At 43.6% G+C, this 21,083-nt stretch overlaps 1 protein-coding gene across 1 annotated transcript; it reads left to right on the top strand.

Moving 5' to 3' along the window:
• The first annotated feature begins 2,762 nt into the window (after window positions 1-2,762).
• On the top strand, window positions 2,763-10,886 carry LOC117559477 (5-hydroxytryptamine receptor 7-like). Its single transcript, XM_034236264.1, has 3 exons — window positions 2,763-3,615; window positions 6,533-6,838; window positions 7,668-10,886. The coding sequence occupies exons 1-3, from the start codon at window positions 3,041-3,043 to the stop codon at window positions 8,230-8,232; spliced, it is 1,446 nt and encodes a 481-aa protein (XP_034092155.1). The 5' UTR covers window positions 2,763-3,040; the 3' UTR covers window positions 8,233-10,886.
• The last annotated feature ends 10,197 nt before the right edge of the window (window positions 10,887-21,083 follow it).

Here is a 21,083-nt window from a genome sequence, read left to right as displayed (position 1 = left end):
CTACCTCCGTGCCTCACCACAGCATCTGGCTCTATATCGGACAGGGCCACTATGTTAAATTGCTTTAATGAGCATTTTGTGTCCTGTGGTTCTCTTTTTGATTCTGTGACTAACTCTGCTTCTGTGAACACTACAGTCCGTGACTCTGAACAGTGTGGTCTGGAAAACCCTTTCAGTTTTACTCCTTTTACTGTCAATGTTGTTCATGAAGCTTTAACCAAGCTAGATCCTAGGAAACCGGCCGGCCCGGACAACGTAGAACCTTTCTTTTTAAAGATAGCTGCAGATTTTATTGCTCTTCCTCTTACTACTCTTTTTAACCTCTCCTTCAGCACTAACACAATTCCAAAAGTATGGAAGTCAGCGTATGTCCTGCCTTTGCTAAAAGGAGGGGAGGCAACTATTTTAAATAACTTTAGGCCAATCTCTAAATTGTCAGTTCTGGCGAAGGTGCTCGAACAACTTAGTGAGTGAACAGGTAAAGGAGTTTTTATGTAACAATGACATCCTGTCTAAACATCAGTCAGGCTTCAGAAAGCAACACAGCACCATCACTGCCACAATGAAAGTGGTGAATGACATTACGAGTATTTTAGACAATAAGCAGAGTTGTGCAGCTCTATTTATTGACCTGTCCAAAGCGTTTGACACCGTTGATCATCACATCTTAAAGCAGAGGCTACTCAGTATCGGCATATCCAGCCATGCAGTGGGTTGGTTTGTGAACTACCTCTCTGAAAGGTCCCAATGTGTTCACTTTGATGGGCTGTCTTCTGAGTGGTTAAACATTGCTAATGGTGTTCCTCAAGGTTCTGTTTTAGGTCCACTTTTATTCTCTATATATATCAACAGTTTAGGTGAAAATGTGGATGAAGCTACTTTACATTTGTATGCGGATGATACCGTGATGTTCTGTGCAGGTCCCTCCATTCAGGAGGCTGCTGTTAAATTACAGGCTGTTTTTAACATTATTCAGACTCAGCTCTCTGAACTAAAGCTTCTTTTAAATGTTGAGAAAACCAAGGTAATGCTCTTTTCTAAAGCTACAAAGACACCAGAGCCTGTTTTAGATATTGTTACTATGCAAGGACAAGTACTCAAAGTGGTTGCCTGTTATAAATACCCAGGTATCTGGCTTGATGATTGTCTCAGTTTTAAACTTCATGTCAATAACCTGCTTAAAAAGCTGAGGGTTAGACTAGGTTTCTTCTACAGGAACAAGTCCTGTTTCTCGCTTGAGGCCAGGAAAAGGCTCTGTGACCTTTGACCTGTGCTGGACTCTGGTGATCTGATGTATATGAATGCACCTGCTGCCCATTGCCTGGTCAAGTTAGATGCTGCGTATCACAGCGCACTGAGATGTGTGACACACTGTAAAGCACTGACTCATCACTGTACCCTGTATGTAAGGGCTGGTTTGCCTTCACTAACTGTACGGAGGCTCAGTCATTGGTACATTTTCATATACAAAGCCATGTTAGGTAAACTTCCATCTTATATCTGCTCCCTGATCTCAGGGTGAATTGTAAGTGGCTACTTCTGAGATTGCATGCTGTGGTTTTATTAAATGAGCCAGCTGCTAGGACTGTCTTAGGGAAGACAGCTTTTAGATGCGCAGCTCCTCTGTCTTGAATAGTCTGCAAATTAAATGGAAACTGAGCAATCTGGTGCCACTAAATGTTTTTAAAGCTCGTTGGATGCTAGTCAATGGGAAGCTGTTGGTACCTGTTCATGTGGATCATTATGTAAATGATGCTGTATGATGTCCTTTTGTTGTTCTGTTTATGCTTTATGTTTCATGTGGAACTACTTGAGCAGGTCTCCTTGAAAAAGAGATCAATGATCTCAATGGGATTCATCTGTATAAATAAAGGTTTGAAATGAAATGAAATAAATCTGTCAGGTTTCAGAGATGGAGGTAGATGTCCTGCACTTTTAATTTAGTGCTGGATGATGAAGAAGAAGAGGACGAAGATGATGATGATGAAGAAGAAGAAGAAGCACCTCTTTATCTGTAAGAAAACAACCTTAAAATGATACACAGTGGGATGATAAAGGTTCCCCATGGAAGTATAAAGCATGTCACCGTGCCCGATGTGAACTGAGTCTGGAGCGATCCAAAGATGGCCTCCGTTTTCTTGAATGGATTATTTATAGAAGAGCAAAAATCTCCTCCCTTCACAATCTATTGTCCATTCACAGTGTGTGTGATCTCTCCCAGTGTCTTGCTCTCTCTGTGTGTGTGCGTGCGTGTGTGTGTGTGTCTGTGTCTTTGTGTGTGTGTGTCTTTGTCTGTGTGTGCGTGTCTGTGTGTGTGTGTGTGTGTGTGTGTGTGTGTGTATGTGTGTCTGTGGTGTGCGTGTGTGTGGTGTGGTGTGTGTGTGTGTGTGTGTGCGTGTGTGTGTGTCTTTGTCTGTGTCTCTGTGTGTGTGTGTGGTGTGTGTGTGTGTGTGTGTGTGTGTGTGTGTGTGTGTGTGTGCGCGGAGGGAGCGATGCTATATAACACAGGCGACACCAACATGCATCTGAAATCCATTCTGCGTAATTACGCACGGTCATCCATGTGCCCTTGCCAAGACAATGTCACTACAATGAACTCTAATAAATGCCATACAGATGTTGTTTATGCGGATCGTTTATTTGCATGATGGGACTCTCAGTGCTCTGCAGCCTATGGGCCACCCAGAATCCACTTTGACGTCACGCGTCAACTTTTGTATAAATGCGCGGCACTGCGGTGTATACATGTGTCTTTCCACACATCAGGCAGAAGGGAATAGTGCCCAGGGTGGACGAGAAGAAACACCACCGTGTATAGGTCAGGTATTTGGGGGGATTTGCCCACCGTGCGTAATGACGAGTGTTGCTGTAAATAGAAGACTGGCGGCTTTCTGAGGGAAGAGGATCGCAGTAGTTCATCCTGAGGAGGGGGACAGGAGTTACTCATTCCTCACTCTAACTGTGGCATACCTGTGCGCGCACATGTCACCATCAAACCAGTCTCCAAATCCATGGATGAGAAGGACACAAAGACAGCAGCATGGTGGTTGTGGGAGCAAGTAACGGCAGCTTCGGGAGTGGCAACATGAGGTCGTCCTTCATGATAGAAGACCGGACAGGAGGAGCTGGAGATCCCGGAGGAAACGCGATGATCTCCGAGGGTCTGGGGCCGCGGCTGCTGAAGATTGCGCAAGGCGCGGCAGAAGCGGCAGCAGCAGTAGCAACGACGTCTCCATCCACCTCCAGTCAGCCGCTGGTGATGGAGATAAACGGCACGCGGTGCGGGGAGCAGATTCTGGGCTACGGCCAATTTGAGAAGGTGCTGATCGGCGCGGTGCTCACCATGCTGACGCTGAGCACCATTTGCGGGAACATGTTGGTGGTGATCTCCGTTTGTTTCGTGAAAAAGCTCCGGCAGCCCTCCAACTATCTGATCGTTTCTCTGGCTGTGGCGGACCTGTCGGTGGCTCTGGCCGTCATGCCGTTCGTCAGCATCACAGATCTGATCGGGGGTCAGTGGATCTTCGGGCAGTTCTTCTGTAACGTGTTCATCGCCATGGATGTGATGTGCTGCACCGCGTCCATCATGAGTCTGTGCGTAATCAGCATCGACAGGTGAGATGGAGTTTTCTTAACCTTTCATTCATACAATCACAACATCTTAGACTATAGAATACACCAGGCAGATATACAACTTTATTTATCCAGCTTGTACGCACGGAACGAGACTCTCCACGTGCAGAACTTTATCAGAAATAGACACATTTTGGCCACATGCATCCTGTCCCTTTACGCACCACATTCTAGCAAATATAGCCATCACCCAGTCTAATAAGATATTTAGAGAACGTGGGGTTTGTGTGGAGGCACGGTGCGGCTCAGGAGTTTTCCTCAAAGGCACTTTTTTTTTTTAAATATGGAGACTTCTGTAACGTGTTCGTCGCCATGGATGCGATGTGCTGCCTGTGCGTAATCAGCATCGACAGGTAGAGTTATTATAGCCTTTAACAGAGGACATGGTTTCATTCCTGAGCCAGAGAACTTACACCGGCAGATAAAACACGTCATATATTTTTCATTTATAATTTATCTAACTTTTAGGCATGGCACGAGACTCTCCATGTGCAGATTTGGTCAGAAATAGACACATTTTGGCCACATGCATCCTGTCCCCTTTACGCGCCATATTCTTGCAGATATTGCCATCACCCAGTCTATAAGATATTTAGAAACAAGACGCTGTAACGGGGTTTGTGTGGAGGCACCCTTTTTCTCAAGGGCACTTTTTGAAATGTGGGGACATCGCCATGCATCGTGTCCATCACGGAGTTATTATAACCTTTAACAGAAAATAAGCATTCTATTCCTAAAGAGATTTACAACATTGACACTTCTTATCATCGTGAGACAAGCCAGAGAACACACAAGGGCAGATAAAACACTTCATATATTTTTAATTAATGATTTATCTAACTTTTACGCATGGCACGAGACTCTCCACGTGCAGATTTGGTCAGACAAAGACACATTTTGGCCACATGCATCCTGTCCATCTTACTCCTATATTCTTCCAAAATTGCCTTTACCCAGTTTAATAAAACATGTTGTCGAGACACTGTAACGTTGGGTTTGTGAGGAGGATCTCAAGGGCACTTTGAAAGATTTAGGGGGAGACAAAGGGGGCTGCAGAGGATCAGACATGTGACCTTTCTGATGGGTTCTCTGTCCTTGATTCCTTTATGAAAGAGTACAAAACAGAACAAACGAAGCAAAGGAAGTGAAAACCATGAAGCAGATTCAGAAAGTAGAAGTATAGATTCTCTCTTACAGTATTATCCCACAAAAGAGAACATCTGATCCTTTACAACAAACACTATGTGATCTGGACTAACACTGTAACCCTGCTCAGGTAATCCACAATCTTTAGAAATGTATCTGTAAGAAAATTCACTTTTTTAGTATCCTGATTTCCCCGTTATAATCCGTGACTCTCCAGACCGGCTCTTTATTTAAAGGGGACCTATCATCCAAAATGCACTCTTTGATGTCTGTTATAAATCAATGTGTCCCCGGTGTGTCGGGGAACTCACGCAGCTGCAGAAAATAAAACCCTCTCTCTTTTCCTCCGTACCCAAATCTCTAAAAACGGGGAACAACGGAGCTGATCCAGATTTGAGTCCGATATGACGTAATATCTGAAATGTGGACCCACGGCCCAATCAGAAACGTTGCTATCAGAAACAATGCCCGACTGTTTTGGACGTAATATGGTCGGTGTTTACATTAGCATCGCTAACACTCAGAGCTAACCTGTACTGGAGAGCATGTGTGTGAAGAAGCAGGAAGTAACAAGGAACTCACCTTGTGGTATAACCGGCAAGAGAGAAAGCCTTTGAGCTCCAAACTGTTTCAGAGAGATGTTATTGATCATTGTGGAGAGAGGCAGACCTGTTGTTTTGTATTATAGCAGCTATCGGATGGAATCAATACATGGGCTGCACAGGTTGTCGTGTCCGACTATCACAAGTAGAATCATAATAAAAATACGCCGGTAAAATCTGCCTGTAGAAAACGGTTTATGCCACAATAGGATAGCAATAGCAAGTAGTCAGTTTAGCTTCGGTTGCTATGCTAACATCACCCATTTTATACCAGAGAAACTTCCATAACAGCGTTGTGATGCCAAACAGCGTCAATTCAGACTGACACACATTCAGGGGAACTGGGGATATGTATCAGCTGCTTGTGTGAGTCGGACAGTGAATACGTTAGAGCGGCCGCAGCAGTGTGAGCTAACCGGGAGCTAACGGGGGAGAATAAACTCCCGTGGAAGAGCAGCCAACACTGCAGCGGTCGGTAAATGCTGCAGAAACACATTAATAAACAATGAACCACGGCACTCTGGAGAAAAGCATAAGGTTGGAGAAGTCGTTATTCAATTTATTCTGGCTTCGTGTGATTAAAAGCAACACGATCATCGACCCGACGCAGTTCCTCGTTGTTGTTGTTGTTGTTGTTGTGAGCGCCATAATGCCGTTGGGGAGCAAATCAGCGATATAAACGGTGACGTCATGACGCAGCAGCGGCAGCACCAGTCGGGCTCTGGGCGGTGTGAACAGAAAAGGGAAACCGGAGCTGAACCAGAAAAGCTCTAGCTCGGAGCTAGAAAGGGAAAAGCGCTGGTGTGAAAGCCGCATCTGAGGCAGATGATAGCTCTGTGATTAACATGATGGTTCAGCCTCTATGGAGAGAGACATCAAGCATGCTCATTTCTGACGTGGAGCTAATCTGAAGTGAACATTGAATACTGCTTTCTGTTCCTCCATCTTGTGACTGTGTAACTCCCTCTCTTGGATATCAGCATGTGAAGGACACTGTTCAGGAACTAGTTGATGCTCTGTATGTGATGACTCCTTCCATTCTGGAGAGGATCGCAGATACATGGATCCTGAGGTTCAAACTCAAGCCGGGGACCAGGGAGAGTTCTCTAACAGAAAGCAAAGCACACCAACACCTTTCTCTCTCTCCTCAGGTATCTTGGCATCACCAAACCTCTCACGTATCCAGTGCGTCAGACCGGCTGCTGCATGGCTAAGATGGTTCTGTCAGTGTGGCTGCTCTCCGCCTCCATCACCCTCCCTCCTCTCTTCGGCTGGGCGCAGAACGTAAACGACGGACGGGTCTGTCTCATCAGTCAGGACTTCGGATACACCGTGTACTCCACGGCGGTGGCGTTCTACATCCCAATGTCCGTCATGTTGATCATGTACAACCGGATCTACAGAGCGGCCAAACTCAGCGCCGCCAAACACACCATCACCTGTTTCCCCAGGCAGAGGTGAGAGGGGTGGAGCACAAATACTTAAGACAAGATAAGATATCTATATAGGTATCTATGTATTATTCACATAGGTGGGAAGTAGTGGAGCACAAATACTTTGTTCCTGTACTTAAGTACATGTTTCTGGTATCAGAACTTTACTCCACTACTTATTTTTCTGACGACTTTTAACTTTCTACTTCTTACATGTTGAACCCAAATACCTGTACTTTCTACTTCTCACATGTTGAACACAAATACCTGTACTTTCTACTTCTCACATGTTGAACCCAAATACCTGTACTTTCTACTTCTCACATGTTGAACTCAAATACCTGTACTTTCTACTTCTTACATGTTGAACTCAAATACCTGTACTTTCTACTTCTTACATGTTGAACTCAAATACCTGTACTTTCTACTTCTCTCATTTTCCAAACAGCTGGTTCCTTTAGTCTGAATGTGTGTTTGATGCGTGATCATTATTCTTTAGAGTCATTGCGTGCCTATTGATTTGAACACGATCCGTGTATCCATCATTTCCTGGTCTTCTCTAAAGAAGAGGGACCAATGGAAACGTTGTCATGTTGCCGTTGTTCAGCATGGAAACATTCATTAGCTAACAATGACATTATTGTTCTATTAATATAAAGGGAGGTCAGGTACTCTTTAAAACAGCTGCTAGTTATGGGTACTTTTTACTGAAGTACACTTCAAAGCCTCTTTACTTTCACTTGAGTAAAGAGGTTTAGTCAGTAGTTCTACTTATACCAGAGTATTTTTAAACACGAGTATCTGTACTTCTACTTGAGTAAAGGATGTGCACTTGTGCCCTCTCTCTCCCCAGGGAGGCTCTCCGAGGGGGGAAACGAGGAAAAGACGGTCACCGTGTGGATGTTTCGGAGGAAACGGGAAGCGTTAAAGCGATGGAGAACGTGGAGGAAGAAGAAGAAGAGAGTTTTGATTGTGTGGCGGCGGCTTTGAAGCTACAACGGGAAGTGGAAGAAGAGTGCAGCACACGGGTTTCTCGCCTCTTAAAAACTGGGGATCGCAGGAAGAGGAAAAACCAGTCAATTTTTAAGCGTGAGCAGAAGGCGGCGGCCACGTTGGGAATCGTTGTCGGGGCTTTTACTTTCTGCTGGCTTCCTTTCTTCTTGGTTTCCACCGCGCGGCCTTTCATCTGCGGCGTGGAGTGCAGCTGCGTCCCTCTGTGGCTGGAGAGGACGCTGCTGTGGCTCGGATACGCAAACTCCCTCATCAACCCCTTCATTTACGCCTTCTTCAACCGCGACCTGAGGACCACCTACAGCAACCTCCTGCGGTGCCGCTACAGGAACATCAACAGGAAGCTGTCGGCCGCCGGCATGCACGAGGCTCTGAAGCTGGTGGAGAAACCGGAGAGCGACGCGTGAAGCTGCCGTGAAGACAACGATAACATAAAAAAGAAATCAAGATAAAGATTGAAGCTGCCGATCAGACGCTGCCAGGACGGTTCATTCAAACCACAGAAACTCTTGAAATCAACTAGAAAGAGATGTCTTTCTGGTTCGTTAGTGTCCCCAGCCGAGTGCTCAGACTGAAGAGAGCTTTTATACACTTTCAATGAATACATAGAATCCTTTCATTATACAGGTACAATGAGACGAGTAGAGCTACTTACGGTGCCATCAATACATGCTTAGTCACGAGGTAACTGACCCCTGATCAGAGTACAATAGATCTACTGTCTTCACATGTAAGGCTTATTGTATTATTTATATATTAAATAACATCATAGCTTTGAATTCTCTGATAATCATGATTTCCATTACAAGCGAGAAGCAGCCAATCAGACTCCAACAATGACGGTTCATTCAAACCACATTAGTGCGATGATTGCTGCGGGGAGACGAGGGGTTTCATATTAGATTTATTCAGCTTTTCCGCGTGCAACGAGGCTCTCCACGTGCAGATCGGTCAGACAAAGACCATCCCCCTTTTCACGCCATATTCTTGCACATATTGCCATCACCCAGTCAAATACGTTCTTCTTAAGGGCACTTTTTAAAACGGTGGTTACTTCTGCATCGCGTCCATCATGAGTCTGTGCGTTATCAGTATCGACAGGTGAGATATTATATTAACAGAGAAAGCCTTTTATTCCTAACGATATGTCACAACATTGACACGTCTTATCATCGTGAGACAAGCCAGAGAACACACCAGGGCAGATATAACACTTTATATATTTTTAATTGATGATTCATCTAACTTTTAGGCGTGGAACGAGACTCTCCACGTGCAGATCGGTCAGACAACGACACATTTTGGCCGCATCTTACTCCTATATTCTTCCAAAATGGCCTTTACAGTCTAATAAAACATGTCGTGGAGACGCTGTAACGTTGGGTTTGTGAGGAGGATCTCTGAGTCTTCATTAAGTGAGACTGCTCGATAGCATAATGATATTCACTGAGGGAAGGAAGCACACAAAGGGTATCCAGAGAAAAGTACTATCATTGTGTCATCTTTGTTTTGTGAGCAAAATCAAATCAAAATGTATTTATATTACACTTTTCATACTCTTTAAAAGTTTCGTAAAGTAATGTATTGGTGCCATCTGTCTACGGGCTTTACACGATGTATCATTAAGAGCATATTAGAGATGAGGGCTTGCATGGATGAAGGAAGGATGCTTTTCTTAAACCAGTGGCTGCTGCAGAACATTCCTGTGCAGCATGTGACACACACATCCACAGCTGCCTCCAAACGGAAGAGCTTTGCATATCGTTGGATCTAAACACTGACTTTGTCCTCTTTGAGCACCACGAGAGGAAGCGCTCATCTCTCTGGACAGTGTCTTCTTCTCTTTCCAGATTAAGCCAAGGAAACATTTAAAACAAAAAGGAGAAGGCTTGAGCACTAAATGTATTCTCTTATCATCACTGTTTTATTTCACGATGAACAAGTGGACAATAAATGATTGATCAGCCACGCCAAGACGTCCCTGGGATATAAGTTCGTATGTCTTTGGTCAATGTGTTGGTTGTGCCAAAACCTTTCTTTCTTTCTACTAAAGTCATGAACTTGTTGAATCAGATGCTTTGTAATCAGGCGGCTCACATATGAACACATTTGAAGGAGATGACGGGAGGTCAGAGATGTTTGGAGGACGTCTTCAGCGTGCCTGTGCCTTTCACTGCGTTATCGTTAAAGAGTTACTTGCAGGTCTATTTTCCAGCACCTCACGTGTTAGACTTGACGCCATGTGTGAGAGACACTTTGAATGACCGACTTTTATCCCCGTTGTATATTTCATCGCGCACAACATCATGTGAAAAAGGAAGCTAATGGAGGCGATGATCTTTAAGGGACACGATCCCAATCCATGTCCATCAAGTTGCTTATCTCTGAAGAACGTCAGAACATAAACTGTCGATGAGATTATCTGAGACACTAATGGGATGTCTACAAATGAGTTTTCTTGTCTGAACCCAAAGATAATCAGTTTTCAGCAAAAGGAAAAAAGACAGATGTAGTAATCGTTGCACTTGAGAAGCTGCTTACTGTAAATCTGCGGGTGTTTTTATTTGATAAATGACTTGAAAACACGAAGAAGTGGTGACAAATCTTTTTCTAAAACATTCATGAGATAAAAACAACGTATTTAATAAACTTTTACCATTACAAAATCTAAAGTTCAAATGTTAAAGGTCTCCATTTTCTTCTCTACGATGATAAGTGAATATGTAAGGCTCAATCTGCATTGTGTTATTGGACTGAATGGACTTGTTGTGTTATGAATCTGCTTCATCAGGAGGGTGAGAGTAGCAGCGGGCGGGCAAATGCTCTCTGTGTACGGTCTTTACACGATGTATAATGAAGAGAATCTTATAGATATCATATTAAACTGACAAAAGTAAAGGAAGGGAAAAGTCACAATTACTGTTCTTTGCTTTTTCAGCACCATGGACAGCGTCATCGTTCAGCAGGAGAGGACTCTTTAAAGTAGAGACACTACATACTGATATACACCTGAACATCAGCAGGAGAGGACTCTTTAAAGTAGAGACACTACATACTGATATACACCTGAACATCAGCAGGAGAGGACTCTTTAAAGTAGAGACACTACATACTGATATACACCTGAACATCAGCAGGAGAGGACTCTTTAAAGTAGAGACACTACATACTGATATACACCTGAACATCAGCAGGAGAGGACTCTTTAAAGTAGAGACACTACATACTGATATACACCTGAACATCAGCAGGAGAGGACTCTTTAAAGTAGAGACACTACATACTGATATACACCTGAACATCAGCAGGAGAGGACTCTTTAAAGTAGAGGCACTACATACTGATATACACCTGAACATCAGCAGGAGAGGACTCTTTAAAGTAGAGACACTACATACTGATATACACCAGAACATCAGCAGGAGAGGACTCTTTAAAGTAGAGACACTACATACTGATATACACCTGAACATCAGCAGGAGAGGACTCTTTAAAGTAGAGACACTACACACTGATATCCACCTGAACATCAGCAGGAGAGGACTCTTTAAAGTAGAGACACTACACACTGATATCCACCTGAACATCAGCAGGAGAGGACTCTTTAAAGTAGAGACACTACATACTGATATACACCTGAACATTAGCAGGAGAGGACTCTTTAAAGTAGAGACACTACATACTGATATACACCTGAACATCAGCAGGAGAGGACTCTTTAAGTAGAGACACTACATACTGATATACACCTGAACATTAGCAGGAGAGGACTCTTTAAAGTAGAGACACTACATACTGATATACACCTGAACATCAGCAGGAGAGGACTCTTTAAAGTAGAGACACTACATACTGATATACACCTGAACATCAGCAGGAGAGGACTCTTTAAAGTAGAGACACTACATACTGATATACACCTGAACATCAGCAGGAGAGGACTCTTTAAAATCAAACATACAAAAAAAGGACAATTAAACGCGACTCAAAGGTGGATTCCCCCTGACATCCTAAAGAGGCCTGAAGTCACATTAATAGAAGCGTACATAGTTAAAGATCAAATAAAGTATTTGACTCTGTATAAAATCAGACTACTGGTGGTTTAAAAAAAGGGGATTACTTTCTACATTTTATAATGAAGATCTATCTCTCACCGGTTGACGCACTGCCTGGATCTCCTTTTTGTTTTTCATTCAGGCTACTTCCTTTGTTTTAAGCCTTTCTTGTATTGAAATGCAGTCAGTGGACTCCTGATTTATGAAACACCATTTCCTGTGATTACTTTTAATTCATGTGTTAAACTAAAACAGCATTTGCAAAAAAGTATTTTCTGTATAGCTTGAGGACACATATTTGATCCTCAATATCTTGGTTTCTTCTTTGCCAAGGTCACATTGTTCTGTTGTCTTACTTAAAACACTGCAGTAAAAAACTCTTTCAAATATTTATTTTGTCTTGTATTTATTTGCATTGCATTTTATACTGAGGTAATCCAAGAGTAACAGGAAGTAAACTTTAAATAAAATATTTGCTGTCATATTTCTGCATGACTTCGACCTTTTTTGTGAAGAATTAGATCGCTTTGTGGGCGATGATCTGAAAAGGAGTTGAATCAGTGAAGTGAACTCGCTCTGGGCTCGCTGCCATTTCCTGTCTGATAATGATCTACTGTGGACACACACACACACACACACACACACACACACACACACACACACACACACACACACACACACACACCCATGCACACACACACACACACACACACACACACACACACACAAACACACACACACACACACACACACACATGCTGGTTTCCATGTGCATTGAGGACCAAGTTTCTGATCATCACTTCAGGGGACCACCCTTTCTAGAGGGCCGAGAGGTCTGAAAAAAATCAGACACACACACACACACGCACACACACACATAAACACACACACACACACACACACACACACACACACACACACACACACACACACACACACACACACACACACACACACACACACACACACACACGATCATTTATTATTTACTAACTTGCAATTTATCAAAGAGTCTTGATGAAAATTAGATTTTTTTCGCCCACTTTCGTTTTATTTACGAATTCTGGTTCACTTCCTCTCTAAAGTATAAATAGGGAATGGGAACCGCATTCGATGCTGCGCTCCAATCTGGAGGAAACGTGCAACCACAGCAGCCGTAAATATCTATATCAGCGTTTCCTCGTCATCCGTCAGCGTTTTGCATCTCAAATGAATAAAGTATGCACAAAATATAATTGCCCTTACAAAGACAAGATATGGGCTGGGTCAGTGGTCAGTGTATGTTTTGGTCATTGGATTTTCTTTTCACAAATGGAAATTCAAAAACGTAAACGACTGGATATTTGATTTTTGTTTTCAAATTGAAAAACCAAAATTGAAATACAAGGAGTTTTTCTTTATCATGGTCAAAAATGGATTTACTAAACTTAAAAAACGGGATGATTTTTAATTTTCTACTTCTCAAAACAAAAAATAAAATCACTAGAACACAGAAACAAACAAAAACCCCGTTTTTTCATATTCTGCTACCGGAAGTTGTCTTTCAAAATAAGAGCGCAGATGAGGACGGTCAATCCGTGTATCGACGGTCCATTTGTTTTCACAACGAAAACAGCCAAGACACATATTGAGCCCAGATAATGAATGTTATTGACGGCTGTGAATATAATAGGCCTGTGTCTAAAATGGACAACATTGTTTGGAGATTTCAACTATACAGCGATTCTGCACTGCGCTCAGCCGCCTCTCGAGTTTGTTATTATTTTTTCTGCCATTAGTTCTTCGTGAGATCGATCCTGTAGGCTAGTAGTGAAACTACTCCCACAACAAGTACTATGAAGTACTTACTGTGTACTTTTTGAGTAATATTCTGTCAATGTCCCCTCCTGAGAATAATAATGCATGTTTCTCTGCTATTTTGAATCAGCGTTAAAACACATTTCTTCATGAGACTGATATTGGACAGAGTATTTTAAGAGGATGATAGACATGATATCAGCAATACTTCCAGTCAGTAGTACGGCAGCAGCATTTTTACACCTTTGAAGTTAATAACAATATTGATATTATATAGATATAGCATATGTGATGCAGTCTTTCTGAACACTTTTAAAAGAAAATACTGCAAATTAAGAATATTTGTAATGTTCAGATAGTGCCTTAACCCTAGGCATGACTTTTTATTTTGGAAGGAAACAAATGTTCCCTGATATTATATCAATTATAAAATGTGACTCATTTATCCAGTCGTTTTTGTTTTTGAATATCCATTTGTGAAAAGAAAGTCCAATGACCAAAACATACACTGACCGGGCAGAAACAAAGGACCCTTAGAACAATTAATGAATGACATCTGATTGACTGATCAGTGTTACTGAACACTGGCGTTATATAAGGAAAATCAATTGAAAAAACTATTTTCTTTTCAAAGAAACTCTTGCTTAGTGTTTGTATTGATCCTTCTAATCCCAAATAGCCAGGAGGAAACACCGAGCAAACGGCTCTCAGGAGGCCGGACGCTTCTGAAATGTTAGTGTTTGTGCCAGCGGACGCTCAGCCTGTTAAGAAACTATAATCTGTTTGTGAGAGGCTCAATACTGCACCGTGTTCTGAAGCATCGAGTCACCTCTTTACAGCAGATGTGCCAACAGGATGTTCACTACTGGGATTATTCATACTCATCCTGCAGGACTCTGGGCTGTCTGCAGCTTCAGAGCGTTCACAACAAAGAGCACACAGTCCTTTGTGTTGAAAACGCTGTGCACATATAGTGGAGACAAATCACAACAGTTGGACTTAATGACCCATAAAGTCTGCAAGACAAGCTTTATGGGATTTCTCTGCCAGATTCACCACAAACATTTCCCGTGCACAAACATGTAAAATATTATATCGCTGCAGTCATTATGTTCCAGCAGGATCATAATGCGCTCTTTAAAGGTTTTATGGCAGAAAAGGACAAACTAAGGTGGCCAACAGATTCAAATGTGAATCAACGGCTCAAAACATTTCCATCAGGAGAAATGTGCTGCAGCTTCAGAAAGGATGCAGATATAAAAACAAATGTTCCACATGAAGAAACATCTCCAGCAAAATGACAACACATGCAGCATTTAGAGAACACTCAGCAGCTTGAGGAGACATGGCAGCGTTTACTAAAAGCTGCAGGAACCAAACGCTGCAGAAGCTCAAAACACAACGGAGACCAGGGGACACTAAAGAGTGACGCACACAGCTGGAGACCAGGGGACACTAAAGAGTGACGCACACAGCTGGAGACCAGGGGACACTAAAGAGTGACGCACACAGCTGGGAGACCAGGGGACACTAAAGAGTGACGCACACAGCTGGAGACCAGGGGACACTAAAGAGTGACGCACACAGCTGGGAGACCAGGGGACACTAAAGAGTGACGCACACAGCTGGAGACCAGGGGACACTAAAGAGTGACGCACACAGCTGGGAGACCAGGGGACACTAAAGAGTGACGCACACAGCTGGAGACCAGGGGACACTAAAGAGTGATGCACACAGCTGGAGACCAGGGGACACTAAAGACAGGGTTGCCAACTTTGGGTTCCTGGCTGGAGTGAGATTTTGATATCATGGGTTTAATTACACATATGCGCACAAAATGACTGCTATCGTGTCAGCCGCGGGACCGTAGCATATATATAGGATATATACACAATATATACAAATACACAATATTGGACACAGACTATAAAGGGCACAAAGTTTCATTCACTATTGAAAGTCAAACACATGTTTGTTTCCACTGTTTTATTGTGTGCCTGTCGCGATAAGCAATTAATTGACTTATCGTACGATAAATAAAAATGAACTCGATAAATTCCCATTTACATGAGGATGTGACTAGCAGTTTGAAAGGATGTACTTGAATTATTATTATATATTATCATTATGTTAGTGGTCTAAAATGGTCATAAAACGGTGCCGACAATATTATCGTTTATCGCAATAATTTCCGGGAAAATGTATCCAACAAAATTAATTATCGTGAAAGGCCTATACATGAAACACACACACACACACACAAATCTACACACTTACTCCAAACTGCCAAATATGTTAATTAACACACTCTCACTCTCATATACTCTTTGACTCTATTTTGGCCAAGTAGAACAATAAGCAGCAGACTTTTACTTTTTTATCATTTCTACTGGATCTTAGATCTGCGCTTGCGCAATACGGGTCGGCAGTTGCGGCTCCAGAGTGTTTTTGTTGGGTAATCTATGGTAGGGCTAACCCATGCAGTGGTGGGGCTCAGTCAGTATTAGCAATGTAATTACATACACGCTCCCCTTGACAGTGAAACGCCACGCGTGAGGTTTAGATTATTTCCCTGTCTCAATCCAAATTGAACTGTATGAAATAAAAAGGCACATTTGTCTTGTAGTAAATAAAAAGGGCGACCTGGAGCCAATCCTGCAATTTCCTCACAGGTGAAAGAGCTGACATGCTGAAAGCCCAACCCCTGCAGGGGGGTCTGGGGGGATTCTCCCCCAGGAGATCTTTTGAAATACTAACATAAAATACACATTCTGGTAGGCTACTCTCTTGAGAAGAAAAATAAATACATCTATTACTACACGGCATATTTAAATGAAGCTGAACCTGCTGCTCCTCACAGAGAGAAGAGGGAGGCTGTGAATTACTTTACATTGTGGATAAGGGTGGATAGCCCCCATTGTTCTGTGTGTCAAAATGAAAGACAGCCCACACCTATCACTCATCAAACCGTGAGGTCTTATTTCATTACGTGTTGATTTCTATCAACACGTAATGTTGTATCGATGTATATAGAGATGTACTACAGCAAAAGTATTCTCCGTCGGGACTTCCTGCAACAACACCACGCCGTTATCTTGATTCTGATTGGCCAGAAGACATTATCAAAGATGTTCTATTGAGAAGACGATCACTACGTGACAAAAGTTTTCAAAACCGTTTCTAGTCTTCGGTATTCTTGTTTTTTGGCGTGAGAATAGTTTGGGCAGCGTGAGAGCGTGAGATTGAGAGTGAAAGCGTGTGTCACACGCCAGATGCGTGAGAGTTGGCAACCCTGCTAAAGACTGACGCACACAGCTGGAGACCAGGGGACACTAAAGAGTGACACACACAGCTGGAGACCAGGGGACACTAAAGAGTGACACACACAGCTGGGAGACCAGGGGACACTAAAGAGTGACACACACAGCTGGAGACCAGGGACACTAAAGAGTGACACACACAGCTGGGAGACCAGGGGACACTAAAGAGTGACGCACACAGCTGGGAGACCCAGGGGACACTAAAGAGTGACGCACACAGCTGGGAGACCAGGGGACACTAAAGAGTGACGCACACAGCTGGATACCAGGGGACACTAAAGAGTGACGCACACAGCTGGGAGACCAGGGGACACTAAAGAGTGACGCACACAGCTGGGAGACCAGGGGACACTAAAGAGTGAAGCACACAGCTGGGAGACCAGGGGATACTAAAGAGTGGACGCACACAGCTGGGAGACCAGGGGGACACTAAAGAGTGACGCACACGAGCTGGGAGAGCCAGGGGACGCACACAGTTGGGAGACAGGGGACACTAAAGAGTGACGCACACAGTTGGGAGACAGGGGACACTAAAGAGTGACGCACACAGTTGGGAGACAGGGGACACTAAAGAGTGACGCACACAGTTGGGAGACAGGGGACACTAAAGAGTGACGCACACAGTTGGGAGACCAGGGGACACTAAAGAGTGACGCACACAGTTGGGAGACCAGGGGATACTAAAGAGTGATGCACACAGTTGGGAGACAGGGGACACTAAAGAGTGACGCACACAGTTGGGAGACAGGGGACACTAAAGAGTGACGCACACAGTTGGGAGACAGGGGACACTAAAGAGTGACGCACACAGTTGGGAGACAGGGGACACTAAAGAGTGACGCACACAGTTGGGAGACCAGGGGACACTAAAGAGTGACGCACACAGTTGGGAGACCAGGGGACACTAAAGAGTGACGCACACAGCTGAGAGACCAGGGGACACTAAAGAGTGACGCACACAGTTGGGAGACAGGGGACAAGAAGATAAGAAGATGATATCAGTAGTTCACTGGGAATGGGGTCTCTGTCATTGATGTGTGAACGTTAGACTCAAGAGACTCATGTGTTGAGGTGGGAAACAAACAACAGAAGGAAAAATGTAACAATTAATACTTCTGCCAGTCTGTCAGAAAACCTTCACTCCTAAAGATGAGACCTACTTTCTGAAGATAACAACCGTTCTGTGTGACAGCAGATATGAATGCATCCCAGACTCGTTTGAATATGTTCAGGCTTTTCCTAAAACGCAGATGAATCGTGTCTTTGATGTACGACAGCGTAACAAAATAAATAGATCCTGGTTCTTTTTAATCGTAAAGAGATTAGATCTTTTGATGCTTTTGGAGAAAGGGTGCCAAAATACATGCAAAAAGACAGCGAGTGGGTGAAGAGCGCTCAGATGTGATTTAATTTAGCTTTTTGTAATTACTGTTACTGCCATTCCTCTCCTGAGATAACATCACGTCCAAAACCCAGACGAGCTTACACTTTACATTTCAAGCTGTGGCAGATCAATGAAAACCTTAAGGAACATTTCTTCTGACTGTAATACCAGCTTCAAATAAACTGCTTCAAGTATTACATGTCACACATCAACACTTTGGGACATTGGTAGAACTAAGTGCCTCAAAATACTAAGAAATACGTCATTAAAAGTGACGTTTTTAAACAATGCCAGAGCCCATACTGTGTTCCCTTTAGTGTTGACTTCCTGTCTGTCTTATGTTCCCTTAAGTGTTTACTTCCTGTCCATCTTCTTCTGCTGTTCCCTTTAGAGTTTACTTCCTGTCCGTCTTCTTCTGCTGTTCCCTTTAGTAGCCTCATCCCAATACCCCTCCTCCACTCCTCCTTTCCCTCACTCACGTCCCTTCCTTGCGTCTTAGCTCCGCCTCCGTAAAATGCGAGCGAGAGACACGAGGAGGTGACGCGAGGACAGAGGAGTCCTTAGGTATTAATTAGGATGTCCTCGTTCACTCAAACGTCACTCTTAAACGACGTCTGTTAATGATGCCATGTGCACAGCTGTATCCCCTCTCATCGGGCTTAACTGAATAACCAGTGGCGTTTTCTCCCGGAGGCCAAGGGAAGCCAGGCTTCCCCTGTTTTTTCGGATTGTAGTTATAATTTAAATAAATAAATACAAACACTTTGTTTTGTTTCGATAATTCTCCTTTGCTGTGTGTTGCTGCCGGCCCGTCTCTCCCCCATTCTCATTGAGTATTTACAAAGAGTGAAACAAACAGCGCCCCTCTAGATGTTATGGTGAAACAGTAGATTGCACTCACTGTTGCGAGAGGAGGCCAGCCGAATCTAGCTTCCCTTGGTGAAAAAAAATGGAGGGATTGACCAATCAGATGAGGCCCACGTGATGCCCCTGCCAACCTGTGATTGGTCAGGGCCATGCCAAGGGAAGCTAGCCGCCTCTTGCTTCCCTTCAGAGGCGGCTGGCGGCTGGCGATTTGATTGGACACTGCCATCCAATCAAATCACATCAACATCAGTTTTAATACTGTAACTGTCATCACCCGCCGTTAGAAATTATCAAGCAAATGAAGCATTATGGAGGGTGGAGATTTGGCGTACTTAATCAAACATAACTTTACTAAACTTCCGCTACAGCAGCAACTAAAAGTTAAATCAGATGACAGGCCAATGCCCGCACTCGAGCTGTGTGTACGCAGAGGAAAAAGGGAGAGAATCGGACGTTCAATGAGGACAATTATGTCCGCACGGAGTGGCTAACTGGAAGCGCTAAACTTCAGCGTCTAATTTGCTGGCCATGTCTTCTTTTTGACAAGGATTCGTGCTCCCTGAACAATCCTTGGGCAACTTCAGGATTCATCGTCCTTGCCAACCTGTCACGGGCAATTGAGAGGCACGGTAAATCCAAAAATCACATAGATTGTGTGATTGTCTGCATACATTAATAAGTAAAATGCTTAAATTAATAAGGAGAGAGTTTCAGCTGGAGAGTGCGTGCGGACCTGTCGGTTAGATAACAGGCGTGTGCAAGTCCTGCATCTGTGTGATACAAATGTGTGTCAAATGATACCGGGCGCTGTAATCACTCATCTGGTTACGTTATTGACCACCCCCCGACCCAAAAAATGGGCTTCCCCTACATTTTTCCCCACGCCACGCTACTGTGAATAACCCCTAGAACCGGCCCATTTGTTGTTAAACATTTATTTAAATGAATGAATCTTTCTCTTGTTAGTCAAGGAATTCAATGATGGTTGTTCCTGCTTTTGTGTTCCGTTTTGGTGTAAAATGTAGCCTACATTTAAATAAAAATATAATGATAGTAATTTGAAAGCCTTTTAGAAATGAATTGCACATAATAATTCCCACGGAGCTGTGAGCACTTATACATTTATGTGACGCTTTTCCACTCATCTTCCAGTTGTCGGTTTTCCTCTGTTGAAATGGACCAGCTGTGAAGGTGGGGGCGGGGCTTTTATACCCGAGTAGTGAAAACACTTCCGCTTAGTCTGCTCTCGTGGGTCCTCCCTTTCGTCTCCTCCCGCACCCCTCCTCCCTCACCCCTCCTCCCTCGCCCCTCCTCGACTCCTCCGTGTGCATTTCAGCTATTGGGACGTCCTTCAAAATGGCATGTCTTGATCGATTTCCGGGTCAAGTCCCGCAGGAGGGGAAGAGAGGAGTCGAGGAGGGGTATTGGGATGAGGCTAGTGTTTACTTCTTCTGTCTTCTTCTGCTGTTCCCTTTAGTGTTTACTTCCTGTCCGTCTTCTTCTGCTGTTCCCTTTAGTGTTTACTTCCTGTCCGTCTTCTTCTGCTGTTCCCTTTAGTGTTTACTTCCTGTCCGTCTTCTTCTGCTGTTCCCTTTAGTGTTTACTTCCTGTCCGTCTTCTCCTGCTGTTCCCTTTAGTGTTTACTTCCTGTCTGTCTTCCTTTAGTGTTCCAATTAAAAATGAAATATATATTTGCATCTCAATTGTAGTGGGTTTAAAGTGGAAAATCCCTTCAATTTTTTATAGAAAAATGTATTTAATTACAGGGGAGCTGCAGACAGGGGAGCTGCAGGCCCACAACAACAGAGACAAAGCTATTTCTTTGACTCTGGCAG

Source organism: Gymnodraco acuticeps, unplaced genomic scaffold, assembly GCF_902827175.1.
Source record: "Gymnodraco acuticeps unplaced genomic scaffold, fGymAcu1.1, whole genome shotgun sequence".
Lineage (NCBI taxonomy): Eukaryota > Metazoa > Chordata > Actinopteri > Perciformes > Bathydraconidae > Gymnodraco > Gymnodraco acuticeps.
Note: the sequence above shows the minus strand (reverse complement) of the source record. Positions and strands in the feature narration are given on the sequence as shown.

Coding starts and splice junctions, on each gene's coding strand:
- LOC117559477 (XM_034236264.1), top strand. CDS start 3,041: ATGGTGGTTGTGGGAGCAAGTAACGGCAGCTTCGGGAGTGGCAACATG. Junction 3,616..6,532: donor TGCGTAATCAGCATCGACAG/GTGAGATGGAGT, acceptor CTCTCTCCTCAG/GTATCTTGGCATCACCAAAC. Junction 6,839..7,667: donor ACCTGTTTCCCCAGGCAGAG/GTGAGAGGGGTG, acceptor CTCTCTCCCCAG/GGAGGCTCTCCGAGGGGGGA.